The 26,925-nt window shown below is 38.1% G+C and overlaps 1 protein-coding gene across 2 annotated transcripts; it reads left to right on the top strand.

The window, feature by feature from the left end:
- Positions 1-1,358: 1,358 nt before the first annotated feature.
- On the top strand, positions 1,359-23,271 carry LOC144662189 (tetraspanin-7-like). Of its 2 annotated transcripts, XR_013572413.1 has the most exons (8): positions 1,359-1,610; positions 8,992-9,180; positions 9,801-9,875; positions 10,144-10,236; positions 12,534-12,692; positions 19,344-19,427; positions 21,217-21,532; positions 21,580-23,271. XR_013572413.1 is itself a non-coding variant. In XM_078522949.1 (7 exons), exons 1-7 carry the CDS (start codon positions 1,533-1,535, stop codon positions 21,286-21,288), a joined length of 750 nt encoding a protein of 249 aa, XP_078379075.1. In that variant the 5' UTR covers positions 1,359-1,532; the 3' UTR covers positions 21,289-23,271. The 2 variants fall into 2 exon arrangements, 1 of the variants encoding a protein (XP_078379075.1); XM_078522949.1 differs by having other exon boundaries at positions 21,217-23,271.
- Positions 23,272-26,925: the final 3,654 nt, after the last annotated feature.

Genomic DNA, 26,925 nt, shown 5'->3' with positions numbered 1-26,925 from the left:
CCCGGCCAGGCCTCGAACCCGGGCCGTTCGACTCGGAGGCGAGCGCGCTAACCATTAGGCCACCGCGCCTCCCACGTAGAGGGGCATGGGATTATTGTTACTTAACTCAAAAATATGCTGTGAGACCTGGCAAGGTTGATTTTCTACCGAAAATAAAAATCATGTGCCTGTGATTTTCTATTTCCTGTAGAAAATTATCCTCTCTGGGTCCCAACATATTTTGGAGTTAGTGACAATTAATATCCATGCTTCCACTGCTGAGGTCGATTTTGTCGACTTGACGCCATTTTGTGTGTTACGGTGGTGGAAATTCTGTAGCGATTTGACCAACAACAGAAGATATTTTGTTTCAAGCGAGATGCTGTCGAAAAAAGTTTCCAGTCTTCGAAAATATTTAAAAGAGCTGTGAGTACATTTGCTCAAAATTTTCGCAAAGCAATGACTCATCCAAATCACTTCAAAGAGGGTGGCAAAGGGTTTTTGCGTGACATGTGAAACGAGTAAAAATTAAAAAAAAAAAAAAAAAAATTAGACCGACACGTAAAAATATGACAAAAATTAGACCATGATGCAAGAAAATAGCTAGATAAGACACATGATTTGTGAATTCTACTGTTTCACCAAAAAATTTAAATTTGACGCGGGCCCCCCCCTTTCCCAAATTCCCCGAAGAGCTAGCAAACAAGAAAAACACGGGACAGCAACAAGGATCGAAGGATTTTTTTGGGTTTGAAATTTTTGATTCCGGGATTTTATTGGGTGGGAAAATTTGGCAAATATTAATCAAAAGATTTGTGGTAGTGCCTTGGCTGCATAGTTCAGCGAATAAAGTACAAACAAACGCGTTTTGCTGTTGATTTTTGTGGGGTCAACTTTTGATCTAAGGATTAACTTGGGTTATGTTCAAATTATTAAGCCTTGGGGATATTTTTGGTAATTGATTTTTTGCCCCCATTCGATTATCCCCGTCATTTGAAATCCGGAGTACCCCCCCCCCCTTGGCAACAGGGTAAGTCAATTTTATTCATACAACGTTTGAGTTTATATATTGTAAAACAAAATGGTTTCATTTCCATACAACCTTAGGAATGGAGTTGGATTGTGGTTAATATCGTAAGCTTGGGCTGCCTGTGAGAGAACAGGGTATGATATTTTCGAACACACAAAAGTTTCAAATTATCAGCCGCTTATATGGAACTTTGATAGAAAATAAATTGACATGTTTTCTAGAATGTTTTGTTCTAGTTTTCTTTCTCAAAAGGAATGCTACTCAAAACATACGTTAGAACCTCCCTCCCTACCCTAGCTCCCCACTTTGTCCCCCGCTATCCTTGGACCCAATCTTCTAAACATCGGCTTGCTTGCTCAGAGCCTGCTGAGCGATTACAAATTTGGTTGTGTTCTTGTGATCAAATCGAATTTCGGGTGAAAGTCTAATCTTGCCTTCAAAAAAATCATTAATTAACGTAAGCTTAAGTGCTGTGTAGAAATAATACGTCTACATATCGATAAATTTATATATACTCGGCGTGATGGCTGCGGAAGGAAAACTTGGACCTTGTATGCAGTGTGTTCGCTGTATGTTGTTCGTCTTTAATGGGCTGTTTTGGGTAAGTAAAGAAGCTTATAGTCAGCTTATACTTGTAGTATGTAGATAATTTGTATTTTGATTTACATTTTCATCTGTAGAAACACAATCCGATAAAGTCAAGTTTTTTTTTTATGTTGAGGCTTCCCTTGAAATACGATGCGAGCCAAACCTTTCCTGCGCTGCTACATAGCAAGCGTTCCAAGTTCTTTCAAAACTCGTCTTATATGGAGCTGTTGCAGTCGACGTCTTGAACGTATATGTACTTGACTTTCTTCTACTGTCAACAACCGAATCGTTTTGAACATTCGTGTCGACTGAACTTCATTGTATTTAAACCTCTTTTGTGTTGAATTACTGCGGATTTATTAACTATAGTTGCTGGAATGAAACCAGTACTTGAACTATCGATGAAATCGAAGGTCAGAAAATCAATCGATGGAAACCGACTTCCTGGTAGTTAATTGGCATGGACTGGCATTAATTGTGCAATCAATGATCAATTGGTAAAGGTAATCTGAAAGGCAGTGTATGACAAATGCAGCCTGCAAACCTGCTGACTGGCACACAGGTTAGCCTATACCTGCCAACTCTCACGCCTGCGAGTTGAAAATTTAGATCTCACGCCAACTCACGCTTACGAACCAATTTCTCACGCCTAGTCGAAAAATGTGAGTTACAACCATAAGTGACACACTTTCCAGAAAAATGTCAACTCAAACCAATGCAAGAAACAAAAACTCCGTGTAAAGTGAGTAAATGACTATACTATGCATTGGAAACATTGTCATGTTAAGCAAAACACGCCCTGGGACTGGAACCGGGATACTTTCGGAACGTCTTCGGAATATATACTTCGGACGGCTTCGGAAATTTTCGGACAGGTCGGGTCGTGTTCGGGAATCCTGGCACTCTCAGAAAAACAATCTCGCCTTTGATCCAGAAAAAGTTGGCAGGTATATTATAGGTGTCGAATGGTAAATGCGAGACGGCGAGACATATATCTTTTCTGCGAACCCGAGACCTTTGTAGCCTTGCAAAAGAAATTGAGACTCCGAGAAGGCGTCAAAGAAGAGTTCGAGACTACAAGACCCCTGAAATTTGGCTAACATTTTGCGAGACATGCATTTTTCGAAAGACCATTCACCACCCCTTATATTAGCCTAATGCTCGAGGCCAGCCTATTCACTGTTCCCTACTACAGTTGAATCCCGATAACTCGAACCCTCAGCAACTCGAACTCCCGCTAACTCGAACCTTTTTCGATTCCCCTTCAGGCCATTTTCTTACTAATTTTACCCTCGATAACTCGAACTCTCGATATCTCGAACCTTCTACAATTTCCCTTGAAGGTTCGAGTTATCGGGATTCGACTGTATTATATCTCTTCATGCTATAATCACATAAGGCTTTGACATTCTCTTTCCACCTACTTCGATTTGCTGCAAGGGCTCTGACATTCGCCCACGACTGCCACTTAGCTGTTTGCCTTTCATCTTCATCCATCCTCCTCCGTGTTGTTTTTGGTCAACCTGCAGCTGGTCTTCTTCTCCCTTCTAGCCGATTTACTGTTACCTCTCAATAATGGTAATGGTAACACAGCATAAACTTGTATTATATGACTAGCTCCGTGAGTGGCCAAGCGGAAGCGAATCTCATACTCTGATTGGCTACCCGAGCCGTCAAGATGAAGCCAACTTGACTGCTTGGGATGGCCCGCTATGTTCCCACAAGCGAAAAACTTTTTCTGACACTACAAGTTGAAAAAGCTTTTGGTCGTTAATTTTTGCTATGAAACTGTTTTCCGAAACAACACAAAGATTTCCTGTCTGTTTCTAGCGAAAGGAAGTCCAATAACAAAGTAATAGGTCTTGAAGCAAATAAAAGCAAACAAATTTAACAACGAATATTGTAAACAAGTTCCATGGATTTTATTTGCTGAAAAAATGAATACAAAAATTAAAACCCAAATCGACTTGATATCAGTTTTATTTGGCGGAAAAGGAAGAGACTGAAGTCAGTGACATACCTGAAGAATAAAGTACTCAGTAGACTTGCCTACGAGTCGAGCACACAGAGCATGAAGCATGAGAGTGAGCACAAAAGCGCGAACAACTAGCACAAAGTGCAAGAGCTTGACTTGTTTCCCCTGCAGTAAAATACATCAAATGACGTTATTTTGGCGCAAACTTTTCTGTGACTGTGGGGTGCCAAATTTCAAGCTGCCAAAATTACTTTCTGTCAAAATTACTTTTTGCAAGTAATGGATTTTGGAAACAAGTGCAGCTCTCTATCTAGTCTATGATTGGTGCTCAAATGGCGAGGGAAAATACCCCTACCAAATGTTTTGGAACTTTGTTTCGGTGCGTAGAGTGTATCGAATTTATGAGTTTGAGTTAGAAATTTTGAGTTCGAGTTATGGGTTGACATTTTCCCAGTTGTCAGGGGATATGGAAACATAGGGGAGCGATCTTGTTTGGCATTAACGTAACAATGCCATGAGTTTTATTTGTTTTGTTGTATCACTGTCTGTAATGCACTGCAGTGAAATGTTCAGTCGCCATTCAGATAAAAGTTTAAGATAAAAGAAAATGCAAACATCTCTTGCCGCTGATGACTAATCAGGTGTGTTGATGGCAGTGAGTTGCTGTACATGTATGTAATGGTACCTGCGGGTAATTTCACTGTTTCCATGAAATGCTTTAGTCACACACAGAAACTGTGTGTTTTACAAAAACTGAGCGAATTCTCGCCCACCGATTAATAATAATAATAATAACAACTTTATTTAATGAGGGTTACACATTACAGTTAAAAACTGAAAAACCTGTGGCCCTCCCCTAGAATAAAAGTTAATACTACTACAAATATATTATCAATAAAAAATGAAAACAGATAAAATAGATAAAAACTAGATAAAAATACAAACAGTAATTTGGGTGTGACAGTATAAAAATTTAAAAATTATGACATGGGAAAGCTATCTAAGTCGGCATAACCTTCCTTCCGATTGGTTAATTTGTATTGTCAATAAGAGTACAGAAGCATAAAACGCGTTGCTGACGCATTCAGTGAAGGTTTTGTCAAACTTTTCAGCACTGATTTGTACATATATACTTGATGAGGTGAGAATTATACACCCTTTTAATATGTCGAGGGGCCATTTTGAATTTTTATTTTTCGGCGAATGACGTCATTAATAAAATATTCAAAATGACACCTCGGCTTATTACAGTGGTAGATACTTCATTTTAATATGTTGAGGTGCAGATGAGTATTTCATTAACAACGTCATTCGCGGAAAGTTAAATATTCAAAATGGTGTCTCGACTTATTAAAATGGTGTATACCACAAATTTAACTAGATCATCTAAAATTTATCGGTTAAAACTTATGAAACCATTGCAACCTGAGACTGAAAATAACCTTCGTTTAAAAAAACAGTTTTGGCTTTTTGTTATTGTAAAAACAACTTAACATCAGTTTTTTTATGCGTCTGTCATGTTATTGATGATAAATTAATTGCGTCATAACATTGTCAAAGTTTGACAATGTTATGATGCAGTTTATCATCAATATTACAGGACAGGCGCATAAAAAACTGATGTCAATTTGTTAATTTGATATTGCCCAGTACCACCTATACATCAAACAACTCTCTGCCATCGTATCTGTTTTGATGATGTAGTGGTCATCACACCTGCTGCCTAAATACTTCAATAGACTACTACGATTTCCAGTTGAGTGCGACGCGAACAAAGTTTGGTGACGAGATTTCAACATAACAACGGCATTGTTGTCAAGGGCAAACTTCTCTGTTACCATTGGTAACAAATTTGTTTTTGTAACTGTCTTGCTCGACAATGTCGATGCTTAAATAAACACAAACACTACAAATATCGTCAGCAACACTTTATTACACTTTCAAATAAAAAAAATATACACAGAGACAAAGATAAAAGAAACAAATAACGAAATATATTATGCCTTAGCTGTTTTATATCGACGGTAACAGATCTGTGTTGAGAGTTGACGTTATGTTCAACGTGCGTCACTTTACCTTCATTGTTACGGTTAGAGTTACTGCATGTTCAACTGAAATTAAATCATTATCCAACTCTAGGGATTTTCTAGCAGCTTTAAGAATTCCTTCAGCTTTAAATAATATATCTTTCTCAAGTGCAAAATGAATAATTCGCGCACTGAAATGAGGAATATTTGGCTCTTCGAAAAGCTGACAAAAGCTAACACCATTTCGGATTGAAATTTCAAAAAATTAGCCAATCACAAAATTGCTCAATTAAAACTGCATGACGCCATCTTGGATCGAAATTAGCCAATCAAAAAATTGCTCTGTTTCCCTAGAGGTCATTCTTGTATAAAAGAACAATGGTGGTCAGTACCTGTTTACGACAGTTACCAATGGAAACAGAGAAGTTTGCCCTTGACAACAATGCCGTTGTTATGTTGAAACCTCGTCACCAAACTTTGTTCGCGTCGCACTCAACTGGGAATCGTAGTACCAGTATGTTGTCAGAAAAATACTTACCCCTAGATGAAAATGCATACCGTAACAACCTATATCCGGGAGAATTCCTTTACTGAAACGTCACACAGGTGGCTGATGACACTTGCGTACAATTTTTTAGTCAAGGAAGTTTCTAATCATTAGAATCATGTAGTGCCATTATGTTAACATTCATTATTTTGAATTCAGCAAACATGATACTTTTACTTTTTATGCAAGATATGTAACATGACTACCCGTGTAAAAAAGAGACCAGGATCCCGCCAAGATAGCGATATCCCGCTGCGATCCCGAACGGGAAAAAATTCCCGGCACATTGGGATCCCTCCAAGAATCTTGCCGAGACCGGGATAATGGCAAGATAGACGTCCTGTTAGGATCCTCCTGGGTAGAATTTCCCGCCAAAGATGCTTTGAAATTCTCACAAATTAATTAAGTATTATGCTGTGGTCGGAACACAAGTCATGGTGTATATTGATGAAATACACTTAATGTACTAATGAAAGTAGCAATTAAACCAGTTTGATTTTTAAAATGTCGAAAAAAATTTAATTGAAAAAATCATCTAGATGCTATTTTAATTGTGGCTCCGAAGAGGCTATCAGAATGAGATTTATATTTTTAGAGCTTATTTACCTTCCCGTAGACCACACGGTGAACGTGTCCCAAGAATATTCCCGCCTTTTCCCGCAAGGTGTCATGAACTGAGCGTTTCGATTGGCTGCCTTAGGTCACGTGGGACATTGTACACGCCATCCCTCGGGCAGAGAAAAAAATTTATTTTGAGTTGGTGAAGTTGGAGTGCTTTCTTTTCACAATCAGGGCTGGAAAAATGTGTTTTTTGGCTGCTTTTGTTATTAACTTGAGTTTATAATCGACCATACTTCAGGGAAAAGCTCCTCTGTGGAAACTACTGGAATTTGTTGTTAATTCGAGTGACAGCTTGTTAATTCGACAGTGCCATCTTGTGGGATTTGTCATGGACTTGTTGACTGAGCTACAGCTGAACTGCGTTTTTTTTTTAAAACTGCAAAATTAGAACAGTGGAAGAAGATAGACATTTTGAGTAAGCACCATTCAATGCGAAGTTGCACCTGTTGATCCTTGAGACGTGAACTTGATGCTTAACATTGTATTAGCCATGTTCAAAACGAGCAGGGGGCTGGGTACGAATATTCAATATCGATTGCACTGAAAAACTGGGCCCGTCATCTGAAAAAGCATCCAAAAATTAGTAACTCAACCAAATTTGAGAGTTATTGGTTTAAACGCATAGGTATGGTTCACTTTTAGAAATTGCTAAAATAAGAGAGCTTAGTGTGGATTGGAGGGACAGCTGTCCATCCAGCCATACTAAGCTCTCTTATTTTAACGATTTTTAAAAGAGTTCCATGCCTTTGAAATGTACAGGGATGGCAGAAGCACGTGCAGAGCTAAAAAAGATGCTACACAGCATCAGAGCTAATTACACCTTTTGTTTTCTTCAAAATGTCTCTGAATTGTCGCGACAATTTTTTTTTGTTAAAAATGTTATGACATTTAAAACTTGTCCGCTAGTGCGATTCGGCCCTAAAGCTCATGCTCTCCGGCTTGTGCAACCATTGAGAAATATGTGTGCTTGGTAGCATAACTGTGGCCATCTTTTTCTATAAGCTTCTGTAAATAAATGATATGTTGTTTTGATACAGAACCAGTGAGTTTGTTTTGTCAGTATGCGAAACGCCAAGATATGTTATGTTTACTATGGTTTTCATTAGTTTGTCACTATTTGATTTACGCTGTAAATAAATGCCACAATTCCTGTCATGAATCTCTTCGAGAAAGAAATTGTCGGTAAACAAAAGTCTTGCCGGGATTCTTGACATGAATCTTATGAAGATTTTGGCTGCCGGGAATTTCTCTTCAGGCCAAGATCTTGGCGAGATTCTCGGCAAGATTATGGCCGCCAGGAAGTTTGCTTCCTGCCGCGAATCTTGGCAAGTTCCCGGCAAGATCATTCACCGGGAATCTTGGCAAGATTTCAAGGTTCCCGGCAGGATTATGACCGCCGGGAATTTCTTTTTCCGCCAGGAATCCTGGCCGGCATCCTGCCGGGTTTATGGCCGCCGGGATTTTTATTCTTTTCAAGAATTACGGCGGGATCCCGGTCCCGTCTTGCCGGCAAGATCCCACCAAGATCCCGGTTGTTTTTTTACATGGGTACTGGCACTACAGATTCTACAAGAATCCTACTGCATTAAAAAGCACACGCAACATTAGGCTTAGATACAAAATTTCCAAATATGTCCCTGTTATGTGAGTTTGAATTTCAGTTAGACGTTTTCCCTTCTGTTAGATGAATTTTACATGACACTTTTTTCTCTTACATGTACATGTATGCATGTATGTATGTAACATGACACTTTTGTTTTGTTCAAAAAGGTACATCTACATGTATTACGGTAAACTTGATACATTTGTTTGGGTTTTTTTGCAAGTAATAGGGGACATTGATGGTAGTTGTTTTGCTTTCAATAATAAAACCACCTATAACACAGATCGATAAATCCAATTTTCAGATTATGAGATATAAGGTCAAATTTTCCTACAAAACGGGGCTGCCATTTCACATCTGTCCTTTTCTTGAAAAGTCTTTCATATGAACTACTGTGACATCCCAAAGTCTAACTTTATTAATTTGCGGTTTTAACTTGGCGCCATGGAGCCTAGAGGAATCCATCTGCAGAAAGAAACATGTGATGTTCAAGAGAGTTCCAGTGTATAACATAAACTGATCTGCGCAATGTTATTGAGACAGCCTGTACATTTATTTTATTCCTACAGGGTGATGGCAGGGCTGGGGGTGGCAACTCTAATATATAATTTAATCTTTCAGCTCACAGGACTTGGCCTTCTTGGTGTGGGGATCTGGGCACGTATTCAGTTCAGTGATTACATGAATTTATCAAGCCATGATTACTCCACAGCATGCTATGTACTGATTGGTGCTGGAGTTATTGTTACAATCATTGGTTTCCTTGGTTGCTGTGGAGCTCTTAAGGAGCAAGGTTGCATGCTCAAAACAGTAAGAAAATCTTTGAACATCATAGTCACAATAGTCAGTGACATTAGTAATTTAGTTTAATCAATTTTGTCAACCTTTTCAACCAAAAAGAACAGCTCAGGGTCCAAAATAAACACTGTGACTTGTATCACCTACAGTAGGTTATTTTAAATGGGTAAGTACAAAACCTGGACTCCCTGTCTGGACCCTGCTTTTTCTTCCAGAAAATGATTGAAATAATTAAAGTAAACATTTTTGTGACAAAATCAAATTTTTGAAATGCAGAAAAAGGTGAAGAATGAATTAAAAATCCATGTATTGCTGTGCAATTTTCCGGAAAGAATCTCACAAGTAAAATCAAGACAAGCAGCCAGCACATTTTCTGTCATTGTGATTGTGTCACAATCTCTTTACATTAATTTATTAATTAATTAATTTAATTATTTACCGGTATTTAATATTTATTTTTTTCTTAAATAAAAATATTTAACAGGAAACAAACAAGTGAAATAGGCCCTCCTCGCCACAACTTGGAATTTTCCCAGTTAATAATAATGAATGAACAAGAAACAAGGCTTATTTTAAACTGGTGGAGTTTCCACTTATAGTAAATGATTATGTTTAATGTTTCTGTTTTTTAGTTTGCAGTGATTCTTGGCTTTCTTTTCCTGGTTGAGCTTGGGGGTTCTATAACTGGCTATGTTTTCAGACACAAGGTATCTAGTATTAAATTTTAATTTTAAGTTGTGGTTAAAATTTGAAATTTTTTTTATACCAGTTTTATACTTCTACAGTTGAACCTCTTGTATAAGGGAGAGAATGGAGAGAGGGAAGTATTGTGTATTTGGGTCTTTCTTGCTGCTTTGACACTGAGAAGAACAAACAGCACCTGAACCTAGGCAGTTATAAAAAAAAACTAAAATCTGATTCTGATTATGTTCCAATATCTATCACCTCATTTAATATTTGTTTCATATTTTTTAGATTAAAAGTGGGTTTAGTGAGGGACTGAATAGTTCACTGTATCACTACAAAGAGGATGGCTTCAAACAAGCTTGGGATGGACTGCAGTTAAAAGTAAATTGAAGCTATTAGTATTGGTATTGAGTGAACCCATGGTTTTCTTTAGTTGAAGACTGCTTGACATCCAGATAATGAAAAGTTTGGAGAGTGCTACTGCTGTTCTTTTATTGGATGATCAAACGGCCCTGTAGGACACCTTCCCCCCTTTTCCTTTAAGGCCACTTCCTGTCACACTTCTGCCCAATGGAGAATGGAAGTCAGGATGCATGGAAGGGAATAAATACTAAAACGAAGACCCACTTGTCTAAAACGAAGACCCACTGGTCTAAAACAAAGACCCTGTGAAACAAAACTAAGGTGAAGCAAAAAGCGCTCCTCTTTTCATAAACTAAAATGCCATCCGAGTGCACAAGAAATTTGACAGTTACTTTATCTCTGACATTGTGTCACACAACATAGATCCAAAATTATCTGCAAAGGGAAGGGGGGGCAATTACCAAAAAAAATTCCTGCACAGAAAAAAACAGCTTAAAAAAGAAAAATCTTAACAGAAATTTTTTGCACAATGTGAAGGTGAAAAATAATATATTGCCCAGGAAATCTGCACCCCCCCCCCCCACCCTAAAAAAAAATGGTCCGTCCCTTAAGTAGTGCACCAGACCCCAGTCAATTGAAACCATGGCCCCCTGATCCCCAGGACATATGCTGGATTTCCACTGACGCATTATTTTTTACATGCATTTATGTGCATGAAAAAATTTGTCAGCGTATTTTTCTCAAAATACGCTGGTTTGTTTCAAAAACAAAATATTGATGACAATGAAATGAAATTGAATTACCTTAAAGGATAATTTCGGAGCTAGGTTGCGTGACACAACGTCATATGGTCTCATATTTGTAAAATTTCCCGTGCGCTCGGATGGCATTTTAATTTATGCAAATTGGGGGATTTTTGCTTTCAACTTAGTTAAGTCATGTTTTGTAGACGCTCCTCTGACATAATTTCGAAGTTAAATCTGTCTTCTGTTTTCGTGGGTGTTCTTCTAATTATACCTCACATTCATATTAATAACCAGTCAGGTCAAAGTGTCATAACAACATTATTAAAAGCAAACCATTTTTACCCAAAAAGTGAATTTCAGTGAGCTTCTCTAGCCTTTGGGTGATAAACTTTTGATTGGGTTTTTACTTAAAACCCTTGTTTAGAAACACTGTTTAAGAATGCTTGACATCCAGATATTGATCCAGTTCATTACTGTGTATTTAACATGTAGAATTTGCAACAAAATAAAATACCGTATTTATTCGATTAAGCGCCCTGGGCGCTTATTAAATTTTTGGACCTTGAGAGTGGGCGCTTATTCGAGGCTGGGCGCTTATTACATTTTCCTGATTTTCAAAAAAAAGAAGTCTATTTTTGTAACAAAACAAAGCAAAATTTTGACTGTTCATTGAAAGTTTTTGAAAAATAGTAAGAAAACTCGGTCATGAGGTAAGTCTCTTTAGTAGTACTTAGTCACTTTCAATAATCAATACTCCTCTTGTGGACTTTAGTTTCTTGAAGGGTGAGGGGTGGGCGCTTATTCGAGGCTGGGCGCTTATTAACTTTTCCTACCTTCAGGGTGGGCGCTTATTCAAGGTTGGGCGCTTAATCGATTAAATACGGTAGAGGTGTTCAAAAACCACTTCTTCAGCAATCACTGTCACAAACACTTTTATATCACAGCTTTGAGAGTTTCTTGCATTCTCCTAGGGGATGGGGTACTTATAAGAATTATAGGAATTTTATGTGGGGTATATTGTAGACTGAACACACCAAACGTATACCTTTTCTATTAAAATCAGCAAGTCAAAGCCATTTAAACCTGCAATCCACTATTTTGCCTACAAAATGCATATGAATGGTCTTTGTCTTCACCTTTCCCTCTATACCCCTGCCAGGCTGCACACATAGTGTTGATGTTGATCTACCCAAGCCAAAGGAACTTTGAATAATGACTTCCCACTTTGAAAAAGTTGTCAAGTGACAATGGTCAGTATTATGTTAAGTTTCCCAAGGAGCTTGGCCAAGATTGTAAGTGGCAACACATATCCTATTTTGAGTGACCAAAATGGTGAAAACCATACCATTTGTCAGTGATGGAACATACATACATCGTATGGGATCCAGATTTAGCTTGTAGTAACCTATTATTATATATTTACTAAATTAAGTTCAATTAGAAAGTTATCTGTTCACTGTTGGCCATTCCAGAATACTACTGTTATACAGTCAGATGTAATTAAGATGTGTGATACAGTACATAACATATCTCTTTGACACTTCTTATTGCCTCATTTTTTTTATTCAGCTGGAATGTTGTGGAAGTCAAAACTATACAGACTGGTTTTATAAGAAATGGACTACAGAAGAAATGGAAAATACTTCAGTGCCAGAATCTTGCTGTGCTAAAACTGAAGCTAACTGTAACATAAATGTCACAAGCCACCCTGATACAGTCTATTCTAAGGTATTTCCTGATTCAGGTCCACCACAATTATACTATAATACAAAATGAGAAAAGGACAGCAAATTAACATGCATCCTAGCCTTGCTATATTTCCTAAGTAATTCCTTTCTATTTTTTAGGATCCTATAGTAATAGAACTCCTACATTTGAATATAATATTTTATCTATATTTTCTATGAAAATCCTTTTAATTATTAGTGATGATTAAGAAAAGAAAACAAGGAATCCGAAATTCCCTTAGATTTTTTTAAGAGTTATTTATTAACTCAATATTTAGTTTTGTTAAAATAATTAAATAAAATATTGTGTAAATGTGCAAAGCAGCAAGACATGCAAGGCAAGGCAGCGAGGCATGTGAGGCACAAATCCCTAATGTCCAAATAAAAAAGCTCACTACAAGCTTACTGTAGGCTAACAGTAGCACTATTAAATAGATTTAGCCAAGCCTAAAAGCGGAGCTCCCCGGTAATTTACTTTGCCCTTTATTAAAATATCTGAATTCACTGACCGTAGGCATAAAAAATAGTTAATGAGCCCGCAATCCAATAGAAAAACCATTTTTCGGTCAGCGGTCAACTTTATAAAAACGTGTTATCTCGATGAGTTATACACCTGAGCCCGCGATATGATCACGTGATACTGGCCAGCAGATACCTTGTATTGACAGCTGTCAATTGACCATAACTTGGATGCCCAGTAACAAATAGATGAGGGTTTATCTATTTCTGAAGTGCGCAACACCGTACGTCGTACGACGTACGCGCCCGCGAGCCATGCCGCTAGCCATGATGACCATGAAAACTCAAGTTCATGATTTCCTATTTCTGTGAATTTTCTATGGGTATGGGGCTCCGCTCTGCGGCCCTTCGGGCCGCTGTGGAGCTCCGCTATTAAGGATTACTGTAGTGCTGGTACCTTTTAGGCTTACTGAAGTGCTATTTAGGCTAACCAGATTAGATTGCATGCCTCACTGTCTCACACCTTGTAACCACCCCTGACCCCCCCCCCCTCCGTACCTTCCAGAATATTAAAGCAATCACAAAGAAACTTAGAGGATGTAAAGTATGTTTGAAAATCTATCTGTTGATGTACGTCATGTGTAATGATGATGTCACGTCATGTTACAATTTATTACACTGTCAAAACAGCCACTGTCAAAGCGAAGTTATTCAAAAATTCTGAAAGATTAATGATAAGTAATATAAAACAAAAAAAGTATATCTATCTCTCAAATGCACTTTGGCCTTGGTTCGCAGAAGGTTAATATACGAGGGAGTTTTTTTTTTTTTTTTTTTTTTGGCAAAAAAGACTACGTAATGTCGAGAAGTGGAAGTAAAAGATTCCATTTCTTAGAGGTAGTATCTAGGTTGTTGGACTCTATATGAAACTGCGATTTAAGGGACACAAGAAAAGTTGTTAAAACCGGGATCTTCTTGTTGACTCTGCTGCTCCATATATAATGTCTTGCCAGAAGAAAGCAGAAATTTAATTGAAGTGAAAACTTGGTGGTGTCTGGTCTCAGACCCAGATATATGGCGGCGTGTTTTGGATAGTCTATCGTTATTAGGTTGACCTGTTTAAGTTTTTCAGTCAAAGTTTCCCAAAAGGTTGCTACTATTGTACAGTTCCAGAACAGGTGGATCAGGTTTTCGGGATGGTTGGTACAAAAAGAGCAGTTTGGGTCCAGCTTTATATCAATTTTTGTTAGGAAAAGGTTCGTTGGTAGAATACGATGAAGAAATCTGAATTGGAAGTTTACGAGTTTTGTGCTTTTTGTGCAACTAGCTGCCAGACAATAGGCACTAGTCCAGTCAGCAGAACATCTTTCATCAGATTTAATACTGTCGTTCCATTTCTCTTGGCATCTTAAAGGTGCGGTTCTTTTGGAAGAGAGGAGCTTCTGGTATACAACTCTGTTCGCTTTATCGTTCTTAATAAAAGTCTCGGAAAAGGTATCGGGATTTTCTATGCTACAAGGTTCTTTGCCAAGACAGTTAGAGTTGAAATGGTGCCGAATGGCAGAAATAAGGCCTAGATACTTTATAGGTTGTATTCGTATATTGTAAGTGCTGATAAGATCTGCAAGAGGGAGAAAACTGCGCGAGTCCGTCATTAACTGGCCTACCTTAGTAATTCCATGTAGGAAAAGATGTTTGTAGAAAACCGGTCTGTTTTCGATTCTAATTAGTGAATTATGCCATATGTGTTGTTCCAGAAATTGCTGCTCGGTTTTGATTTTGTCATCAAAGTTAGCCCTGACCATATTTCTAAAATTTCTTGTAGAAAAGGGTCTTGGACCGATATCGACTTTGAAATGTCACGTTTATGTAAGTTTCATCTGAAGATTAGTTTGCCGCCATACTTCCCAAGTTCAAGTTCAAAAAATTCTTTCCATTTTCCGCGGTTAGAGTCGTCAAGATATTTTTTAATCCAAACAGTCTTGAGCGATTTGGTAAAAGAAACAATGTCAACCATTTTTAAAACCCCGTTTTTATAGTCGTTTATCATGACACTTCGCTTAATCTTATCACCCTTATTGTCCCAAAGGAAGCTGTAGAACAGATCGTTTACTTCTTTGATGATTTTATGATTTGTCGCCAAAGGGGCTAGAATGTACGTAAGTTGAGATGCTGCTAGACTTTTGATTACTTGGATTTTGCCGAGTAACGTTAGCCGGCGATATTTCCAATTGCTTAAAATGTTTCTAATTTTGTCCGTTTTTTCCCTATAATTTATGTTTAATGTGATGCTAGGATCAGTAGAAAGCCAGACGCCGAGGGCCTTAACTTTCTTTTCTGGCCATTTAAAGTTCTTCTCAGGAAAAAGTTTTTCCTTATTTCCCACCATTGATCCAATCCAAAGAGCTTTGGTCTTTTTGCTGTTAAGTCTGAGACCAGACATACTTCCAAAAGTTTCGATCGTCCTAAGTGTGGCAGATAATGACTCCCTAGTGCCGTTCAGAATGAAGGTTGTGCCGTCTGCGTACTGGCTTATTTTGATTTCTGAGTTGTTTACATGTATTCCTTTTATGCTCTTGTTCGATCTGATTGCTTTAGCTAAGATTTCAGCAGATAATATAAATAGATAAGGCGAAAGAGGGCAACCTTGCCTAACGCCCCTTTGTATTCGGAAAAAACAGCTCCCCCAGCCATTGTTTAAGACACAGCTTTCGATGTTATTGTAAAATGCCCAGCGCAAGGTTGGTTTTCTTCAATTTAAGAAAAAATTCCATGTTCAACTGAAGTTGTTTCAACAAGAACATTTTAAGTAAACTTAATTTTCGTCAGTCAAAATGTTTTTTGGATCTCACTGCTCGAGTTACAAAAGCAAATTCGCATGTGCTACGATCGATCTTGTGGGAGATCGTGAGTCAATTCCACTTTTTTCTTTTCAGCTTATTTGAGTTCGCTGTCAAACACATGATTATTCAGAAAGTGAAATACTTTAAAGTAAGACCTAAGAGGCACAACTGGCGCCAACTGAAACTGGCTAAATCCCATGAAATCCTGAGCCGAAAAGTTTCGCAGACAAAGCGAGGGGAAGTCCACGCGTGTTGCGCGCGTATGTGCCCGCAAAGATCAGCGGTAGTCAGAACTGAACATGAGTAAATGCCAAACTTTTAAAATCGAAATTTTGAAGTGCGCGGAAACGCGCGTTGGAATTATCGAATTCGCGAAGGCTTTAGCAAGCAAAGGCTTTAACTAACCCGATGACCCCTATTTTTTATTGGCCTAATATTTTCCTTTTTTGTAAAGGAAACGTCAGAAAAAAATCTAAAAAGGTTCTACGAAAGGAATTTTTAATTACTTACAAATTGCCCTTTTTTGCATTTGCAAAAAATCCGCTTCGTTGAAATTTTTTAAAATAATTATACAGTTTCTTTTTCAGATGCCAAAAGTTATCAAGAGAAAAAAATGGGGGTCATCGAGTTAGTTTTCAAGATATAAGCACCGAAAGCTGAAAAAGGGTCCTAAAAATCATTGGCTATCATTGCCATGGTAACCACTGATGACGTAATTATTGATATTTTGGATCAACAACACAATGGGTAATTTAATCATACAAAAATTTTGTTACGATCTTTTATTGATTTTTTGGCCATTTTCTTTCAAAGGTTGCACAGTCAAAAACCTGAAAACTGGTACTAGCCACCTTAAGGCAACATTTTGGTGTCTTTTGCTGTATTGAGTGATCTCAGTGAGGATAAGCTTTAGCAGTAGCCAAACGTATAAAGTGAACATTTGAGCCCAACAGTTTTCAATATTTTCAGGCTGGACAGGGCCGTAACCTGACCTTTGCCATAGATGAGGCAAGATCTTGCTAGTGGGTTCTGTGGGCATGCCCTCCAGAAAATTTTGAATTCTAGAAGCTATGAATCTCTTTCAGAGAGAGAGTTCCTTTTCTCAAGGAACACCTCAGGTGTTCCTTGAGAAAAAATAAATCTTGTTCAACTGGGGATTATTTTCCTAAGAAAACATATTTTGTTTTTAATTTTGGGTAAAAAGTTAGACAAGGCAAGACCCTCGTCTTGCCTCTTGCTAGTTACGGCCCTACTGGAAGCCCAAGCAAGAATGACCAACTTGACAGCTGAGTCGAATATAGTGCTGAAAAAATTTGTCACCTCCCATTTAATCTATTTTGTATGCTGTATTTCGTCTAGCAAATTGTCCAGTGGTGGACTGATCAAGTTTTTTGTCCATTTAAGTAGATTGTGCCTGGCAAATCGTGGTTTTGGACTGAGTCTTATAGTAAATTGTGGACAAATTTGTAGATATGTTTGTACTTGTTCTTGGACAAATGAACTCTGTATCTTTCATTTTCGATTCATTGTAAAATGAAGACAGTCCACTTATATGTCAAAATATTCTTTGAATGAAATGCTGGATTTTCTCACTTCTCTGCAAATATTATTATATGTTTTAATACTCCAAAACTCTTAAATTGACTCCTCAAACAAATCTTAGTTGTAGACTGAGTCTTCCAGAGATTTGTGTCTAACATATCACAATTTCAGATTGAGTCTATCAATCCAGCAAGTGAGAGCTACTTGTAACAAGCTAACCAGAGAAATGTTCAGACTTACGCTCTGACTATTCTCCTTCATAGACAAATACATTGTGTAACTTTCGGCCTCCAGACCATGTGAAAATAAAAGCCCTTTAAGAGGACATGTGGTTACTGTCTGCAGTAAATAAGAATGACAATGATGAGAGAGGAGTTGTATCTTTAGGTTTATTGGAGAGTACCTTATTTGTACTTAATTTTGCATACGGAAATACATTTGTACTTAATTTCGCAATTTCAGTACGGTACTTAATTTCACGATTTTGACGAGACAGTATTTGCAGGTGTTTTATTTTCGCGATTTGGACCAAAAATACCTTATAAACATTGAAAACATGTCAAAAAACGTTAAAAAATGTTTCGCGGGTCTTCATTTCGTTTAACCTACAATGCAGTACTCTAATAAACACAATTTATACTTAAAATTTCTCCGATTTTATTTCAAGTCAACTGGTAGTCTTGTGGTTAGTACGGTCGCACCTGATGCGTTCGACCCCGGGTTTGACTCCACCACCTGCCGTTTTTTTTTCTTTTCTTTTTTGTTGTTGTTTTTAACATTTTCTTTTATCTTATTTTCTTTTTCTAAGTGTCTAGTGCAAATATTGCGTTTAGCTGTGCGTGCAAGTCCTGAAAACTCCATTTCAAGTTCGTAGTTTGGGTTAAATATTCGTGAAGTGTGTGTTGCTCCTTGACAAACGTCCCACGAACGAAGACTTTAAGACCTCAATGTCCACTTTTTTCTACCGTTGAGTATTCTTCAGATTCATTTCCTTCGATTTTAGACTTCAAAAGATGTCTTTTAATCTTTAACGGAGAAAAACATTGCCTTGAAAGGGCCTACAACAGACGCCATTTTCTTTGTTTGGACATGGGACAACGAGCCTGCAATGTCCCATACATTTTCAGTACGTTTCAGTCAGCAGTTATACAAATAAAAAAAATTACTGACTTACTTACTTACTTACAGACTGCGGTCAGCATAATGGTACTGGCTTTGCTAAAAGAGCCAGAAACCACAAAAATAGGTCTCGAATGAAACTTCAAGCTTAGAGATAAACTTTAATCAATGTTTGACAAGCAAATTTTTACAGGCATCTATCAAACCTCCCGTTACCCACTTGCGGGCATTCTGCACAACTCCCGATACCACTTCCATGCCCACTTTAGACAAATCAAGATTTTTTTGAATACACGAAAATATTATACGAACCTGAACCTGGGGGCAAAAATGTATAACCCAATCTGGCATTAGTTTTCTTGCAGCAGCTTTAGTGTCATGCACAGTAAATGTAAGCCAGCAGCCCCTTATAGCTTACATCAAAGTTCAGAATATCTTAGCCTCTGGTGTATGCAAACTCTATATCAAGTACCGATAGTTGTTGACACCTATAAATTGTTAACAACTAACTCTCTCATCAGTTGAGACCCTCAGTGCATTATGGTGCTATTAATTTCTTTTGTCAGGAACACTTAGTGTGCAAAGTAGCTTATTATGCACCTGATGGTGAAGCATGTAACTATGTCCTGTCATGTCACATTTTCTTAGGTTAACTAATTTTATTTATAACTTTACTTTGTCATCGTTAGGGCTGTTACAATGCTGCAGTCACTTTCTTTGAAGACAAGTTATTAATTATTGGCGGTGTAGCTTTGGGGATTGCAGTTTTTCAGGTATTTTGTTTTATTTCATGTCATTCAGAACAAAGTTTGTGTATAAATAACATTTTCTTTAGTTTAGTGTGAAATCAAGGTTTACTGTTAACAAAATCTGGTCAAAATTTGGTAATTGTGAAGAACAACTCCCCCTTACCGACTGTTGGTTGACTGTCAGTTGTCTGTCGGCCGACAAACGGCCGTTTGTCATCCATCTGTCGGCCATCTGTTGGCCATTTGTTGGTCGACTGTCAGTCGTCTGTCGGCCGACAACCTGCCCCCAGGTTTCGGCTACGATATGGGCTATGATGTCGGCCAACTACGCAAAGCATTCTAGGGCAAATTTAGCAAGTGCGTGTATTTTACACAGTTTTTGCCTAATTTGTATAAAATCATCTTCAAACATGATTTCAATGCTTGCCCAGTGGACTGAAAATTACCCAGGTGATATATTTATTACAAATTGAACTGTGTATAAAAGAAAATCTCGGCAAAGAGTCTGTTGTTTTTAGTAAGTACCATAGTTGATGTACTACTGAATGAAATACAATGTTTATCTGCTTTAATCGCTTTCTGCATCGGGTTTACTCCTGTGTTTACTGCTCTATTTTACAGTAAAAGTCGGTAGACTGTCGGTAACCTTGTGGCCAACAGTCGACCGACAGTCGGTTACAGGGAGCTGTTCTTTACAATTGAAGAGATCCGGACAAGAACGGCCCCTAGAATTTTTGCCTAAATTGAACATTATCGAAACAGCTCCAAATTGCGCATGCAGGTTTGTTTACGTGTGCTTAACACTGTCCTGTGTTTCATTTTAAGAAGTCGGAACAAATTGGAAAAAAAATTCGCAACTGAACAGAGGGAAAGCGTGTACAAAAGAAAAGGTTTACAGTCAACTCTCTCTTAATGGACACCTTCATAAGACGGACACCTGGTGATGGTCCCTGCTGTTTTTCAGTCATTTTACTGTAACCAAACTCCCTTTAAAGACAGACAACGGACACTTTGGAATCATTAACAGACACTTGAGATGTTTTTTTTATCAGGTTTTATTAACGATTTTACTTCCAAACTTCCGCGCCCTAAAGATACGTGTATACCAAACTTACTAACTGCAGACAATGACCCTTTAACGGATTACTTCTCTGCTTACTGTATGGACACTTAAGAGGCCTTTTTTTACTTACAGTATTACAGTTTGTATAAGCTCTCAATTTAAGTCTTGTTACAGTTAGCAAAGGTTTGTTGCATTGTGCAAAGGTTTAGCTTTATATTATCTCAGAATTACTGGTGTCATGTTACCTCCACTCTCTATAAGGCGGACACCGCTCTAAGACGGACAGCTGCGGCCGGTCCCGAAGGTGTCCGTCTTAGAGAGAGTTGACTGTATACTCATGTCCATTTATCACTGTTATCAATTCAAGCAATCAACACATGCTTCTTGTCAATTCCGCTCTCGCTGTCAATTATTTTTTCTTTGCTTTGTCCCTCATTTGGCCTTTTATTTCTGCTGATTCAATTAAGCGGACCCCGCTCGATCCAGAGTCCTGTGCACTAACCATTAGGCAACCACACCTCCCATAATAACTTGTGACGCTTGATCTAATTTCAACTAATTACTGCTTCCAGTATTTGCTATATTTTTTGATTTTGTTTTTTGGATGACCTTACAGGTTTGAATGATCTTCATACGCCAGTTATTTTTTTGACCACATTGTTATTATAAGAACACCTCTGTAATTTAATTTTTTTTGGTGACAAAATGTAATACCAGTATCATAATAATTGATGTTGTTCTTATTTTCAGCTTATTGGTGTGGCTTTGTCTTGTTGTTTGGCAAGCAATATCCAGCATTCCAGTAAATATGAACTTGTTTAAATGAAGCACATTACAGATCAAGATTCAGAATGCACTCAGATGAACACTGCACAGTATAACAATCCAGTTTCAATTCTTTGTCACAACTTTAGCTGTATGAAAAAAGCTATAAACAATCAGTCATTAATTGATTATATAAGGCATAAAGCCTCTGCAACAGACAAAAACTTCAACCAGTAGTTATACTTGACTTTTCTTTGTTTTGTATGTCCCAGTGCATAGCTTGCTCACCAGCATGGCCAGTGTTATTTTGTATGTCCCAGTGCATAGCTTGCTCACCAGCATGGCCAGTGTTATTTCGTACTATGTGACCATAAGCTGCGTATTTTGAAGTTTAAATTTATCTACAGCTTGAAATGTATAAGGTTTACTCCAAGATGTTTAACTAAATAATAACCAAAAAGTTTAAAAAATGGTGTTTATTAATTTGTTTTGTCAGGTGCAGTGGCAAAACTCTTTTCATTAAAAAAAAATCAGTAGTTATCATCCACTGGCTCAGCTTTAGCTGTAACATGAATGTCAAATCTAAGTGTGTGATCCAGATTTATTATGATGTGTTCATTGACAATCACTCAATCAATCAAATTTATAAAACTATGCATTGTAGTTCAATTTTCAGATATGTCCAGGATTGACTGAACTACTTATGGTAGGCATCACAAAGTTCCCTACCTCAAAAACGTTCAGCAAAACAGGCATAATTCTACCAAATACTGTACGAGGTACTAGCATAAAAATGCCAAAGTACCCGGTCAAATTTGAAGAGCTTGTGTAATAATACTTACATTCAATCTTGGACATACCCATCATTTTTGCATAAATTGAGTTGACACCTGAAAACTATGAGTGTAGATTACTGAAGGGTATGACATGGGCACAAAGTGCCCCTCCTTTTCCCAAACTTATTCAGTGTGTAAAGGATCTAAAAAACAATTATTTAAGTAGCAATCACATGCCAATAACTTTAATAAATAATGCCAAATCCAGTTCTAGATCTGACACTCTTGGATTTTGCAGTTTTAAAAAGTATTACAAAATGCGCCTCCCTGGAAACCCAGAGACAGTTAGTAAAGGCAACAGAAAGTAAACTTAGCAGCACAGTAAGTGCAATGAAAGTTTACAAGAATGGTCTAACTACCCCAAACGCAGTTACTGGATTCGTTCTGGAACCATTAGAAATTCCAGTCTGTAATTGGGCACAAAATCTGTGGCATTGTCAAAGATTCCAACCCTCCCATTTTGGCCTGAAACCCTGATTTTGGGGGTCGTTTTCGGTCTCCCGTTTTCACTTCATATTCTCCCGTTTTTGCGACTGAATTTTTAATTCAGGAAGTTTAGTGGCTAGCCAGCTTCACTTGCATGGTTGGTTGGTCCATCATCTGTGACCATTTTTTGCAACTCCGCTGACCAGCAGATATAATAGTGGAAATAGTGTAGCAAGGCGGCCGTATAAAGAAACAAAGAAACAAAAATGTGGCTGACAATTACATGGAGAAAGTTATCGACCACCAAAAAAGTGGACATTGAGAGCCATTAATCGACCTTTGACTTTTCCGTCTATCTGTAGAGCTAACGTCGTACATGAAGGAGCGTTCGAAAACTAAATCGGGTTTCACATAAGCTTTGTTAACGATGGTTCTATCTAGAAACTAGAGTGCTGGCAAAAATCGAGTGCGTGGCTGCTTGTTCCCAAGAAAATGAAAAGCTTTTCAGATGTAACAGCACAAGTACATTTTTCCCTGAATCAGTCTATATGTTCTGATATATTCATATATGCTTATTACGGGGTAAACCATCCGTCGCCATGTGATCTTTGGGCGACTATTGAGAAGGAAATAAAGGAGATGGGGAAGACCTGGGAGGGCATCAAGTCATGGCAAGGGACCGCCAGATGTGGTGGGAGCACGTTGCTGCCCTGCATGCCACTTAGGCGTAATGGGTATGAGTGAGTAAGTGATTACGGGGTAAAAAAGAAAAAGAAAACCTGACCCAGCTGGGATTTGAAGTTACAGCATTGTGCACTACATACTGGCACCTTCTCAATTGAGCTTATCCGACAGGCTAAGTGATGCAAGACAAATATATCCTATATCAATGTAATAGACATTGTGGGTTGAACTAAACTGCAAATTATCTAAAGGTCACGTATGTTTCCTCGTTTCTGCTTTTTTAATTGCATAAAAGAAATGTTTGAATCACCTACTGCTCATATATATTCAAGGCATGAAAACCAAACATTAAAACTTGGTGAAAAAAATTCAGTCGTGGCTCCAAGAGCTCTTTGATTTTTTTTTATAACTTGCCTCTAGCAAATTAAGATAACTTTTTCTCTGCTACACTAGCCTTTTTGCACAATCCTTTGTCATTTGCCTATGGTATCTCCAAAAATAACGAAAAAAACTGCAGGAGTCAAATAAACCAGGCTAAGTTTGAAATAAACACCAGGGGCATTTAATTGAGAGAATATGGTAAATATTTTCAGGAAATATGACCTTGTACTGCACTTGACTCTGTAAAAAAGAAATACTGAAGGTGACTACATGCAAGACTATAATAATTAATGGCACGCAATGCATGCAGAAGCGATGACGTTTCACAAATGTCTTACATAATTTTGGTAGATCTTGTGCATGAAAAAGACACTGATCCAACTGTAGCTTATTTTTTTAACCAAAGTTACCAGTGTTAGTGATTGTATTAATAGCATAGTTAATATCTGATGGATTTTTTAATAAATACAGTAGTTATGAATCCACAGGCTAACAAACTGTTGATACATTTTCCCTGTAGATTTGCTCAATTGAACAACAGTGACGTTTTGTTTTATATTTTTATTTTTCTTCACCACTAAATTTTCTTCTGCACCCATTCAAAAACGAGCATCGGAAATTATTTTATACTCTTCAGGATAAAAAACTCAATAGAAGGCCTATGTTTGACAATTGAAATAAAACCAGACAAGAAACTTACTAAATGCAGTGAATTTAGTGGGTTTTTCTGTCTGAAGGCCCGCTTGTTTACAAAAAATTTCACAGGCGGGCAGTTTCGATCCAGGCATTTCTCTCAGGTTGGCACTATTTAGTAAATAAACCCCTTCAGGCAGCTGGTATATTGGAGGATAATGCCCGAGGCTGAAAGATTGTTGAAAAATGAACAGTTGGCAGAGAAGGGAAGCTTCGAGGGCCACTGTGAAATTTTGAGGACAATCTTTCAGCCAAGGGCATTATCCTCTAATATACCAGCAAGCCAGAAAGAGGTTTATTTATTTTATGACCCTTCGATTTATTTCTACAACACGCTTCATCGCCAGTAAATTTATAGGAAAAAACCTATGTTATAAACCCGGCTTAACTGTGGTTGAAACAAATCTAAGTTGATTGGTTTACATGATTTTTTAATTGACTAAGGTGACTTCATTTGTTGTTTTTCTGCCTACCTACAAAATCGGGCGACAGATATCAAATTAGACGGGGTATATTCGCTGATACCTGTCGTCCGATTTTGTACCACGTGATGCGTTTTGTCCAGTGAGCGCGTGCAAAAATTAATGGGTGGGTTATAATTTTGCCCACTTAAGGCTTATGGCCATAAGTCAAGTAAGTCAAGTATAATTTAACAATAGAGTGTTTCTGTCGAGGAACTATCGGCTGTTAGCATAACCACACTGACCTACTATTGGTAATCGCGCAATCTGATTGGCTACACAGGTGCCTACTATCGATCCGTAGAAGGCTCTCGGAGCGCGCGCGTAGTCTTCGCTGAATTTTATCAATCAAAACCTTCAATAAATCAATTCTAGCGATATTCTGAGTTAAATAGATCGGTCAGTGGGTTATGCTAACACAATTAGACGGCTCGCTCTTGGTTTCTACCGGCTTTTGATAGTCTGGGCTCGCCCCTCGCCAACTATTTAACAATTAGACGGCAAGCTCGAGGTTTCTACCAGCTGATAGTTGGCGAGGGGCAAAGCCCCGAGCCAACTATCAAAAGCCGGTAGAAACCGAGAGCGAGCCGTCTAATTGTGTTAGCATAACCCACTGACCGATCTATTAAACACAAAATATAGCTAGAGTTGATTTATTGAATGTTTTGATTGATAAAATTCAGCGAAGACTAAGCACGCGCTCCGAGAGCCTTCTACGGATCAATAGTAGGCACCTGTGTAGCCAATCAGATTGCACGATTACCAATAGTAGGTCAGTGTGGTTATGCTAACAGCTGGTAGAAACCTCAAGCTTGCCGTCTAATTGTTAAATAGTTGCCCCGCGGAAATTTGATGTTCTTAAAACAAATATTAGCCCGAGAAGTGAAGCTTCGAGGGCAAATATGTTAGTTTTAAGAACATCAAATTTCCAAGGGGCCACTAATTTTTCTCCGATTCTGATTGGTTTAAATTGAACATGTGACGCGATAGTGCCCGTCCACCGGAGGGCACTTTCAGCCCATAGTGCCCTCCCATGAAAAATGCCCGGATCGATAGTGCCCGCCCGTGACTGTTTTTTGTAAACAAGCTGCCTGCAGACAAAAAAACCCAACCAAATTCACTGCATTTGGTGGGTTTCTCGTCTGGTTTTGTTTCGTTTGTTAAATTTTGGCTTTCAATTGAGTTTTTTATCCTCAAAAGTAAAAATAATTCATGATGCTTGTTTTTGTATGTGCGCGCGGAAGAAAATTTAGTGCTGAACAATAAAGACAATAGAGTGTTTCTGTCTCGGAACTATCGCTCTGATAGTTGCCCCTTGGAAATTTGATGTTCTTAAAACTAGCATATTTTCCCTCCACCTTCGCTTCTCGGGCTAATATTTGTTTTAAGAACATCAAATTTTCGTGGGGCAACTATTTAACAATTAGACGCGCTCGGTTCCCGCTGATGGGGCTCGCCCTCGCCCTCCGGTGCCGGGCCCTGTGGCCCCACGTCTCTTGCTGGTGATTTTTAGTTTTGATTGTTTCAGGGCTGCGCGCGCTCCGGGCCTTCTCGGTCTGTGGCACCTGTGTAGCCAATCGGCGTACCAATGTGGTCAGTGTGGTTATGCTAACAGCCGATAGTTCCTCGACAGAAACACTCTATTGTTAAAATAGTGCCCTCCGATGACGAACACTATCATGTCACTTGATCAATTTAAATCAATCAGATTGATTCGTGGCTGAGTTTTCACTAATAATTTTAGTTTAAAATCAATATGTACGATGCAGGTGAATAGGTTTGTGGATCAACAGATTTGGCCTTAAAATGCGCTCGGATTGTGAATTTTTGCGATACATTGAACAGATTCGCAAATTTCCAAAGTTTTTCAGAGTTTTGGTGCAGATTCTGGACTAGGACATGTCAGGAAACTCTAATCGTGGGTAGTAGAAGAAGTTTAGATCACTTTGGTCTGTCCTCTTTGGTTTGTTGGTGAAATTGTCGTGAAAACAAGCAATAAACGAAAAAGAAAAACATCTACTGTCCGTCACAGTGAAACTATCCTAACTAAGTTTCCAAGTAATGAAGATTTGGATTTGAATGAAAATAGCAGATCAGCAGATTAACACACCCTCTATGATTAACATTTACTCAATGGCTCAGGCTTCAAATGATCAGTGATTGTCATAGACAGTTCATGAAATAAATAACTCGGCAAATTCATAATTTTGTCT

This window comes from Oculina patagonica, chromosome 8 (genome assembly GCF_052425735.1).
Source record: "Oculina patagonica isolate OP01 chromosome 8, crgOcupat, whole genome shotgun sequence".
NCBI lineage: Eukaryota > Metazoa > Cnidaria > Anthozoa > Scleractinia > Oculinidae > Oculina > Oculina patagonica.
The sequence above is the reverse complement of the archived record's forward strand: the minus strand, read 5'-3'. Positions and strand labels throughout refer to the sequence as shown.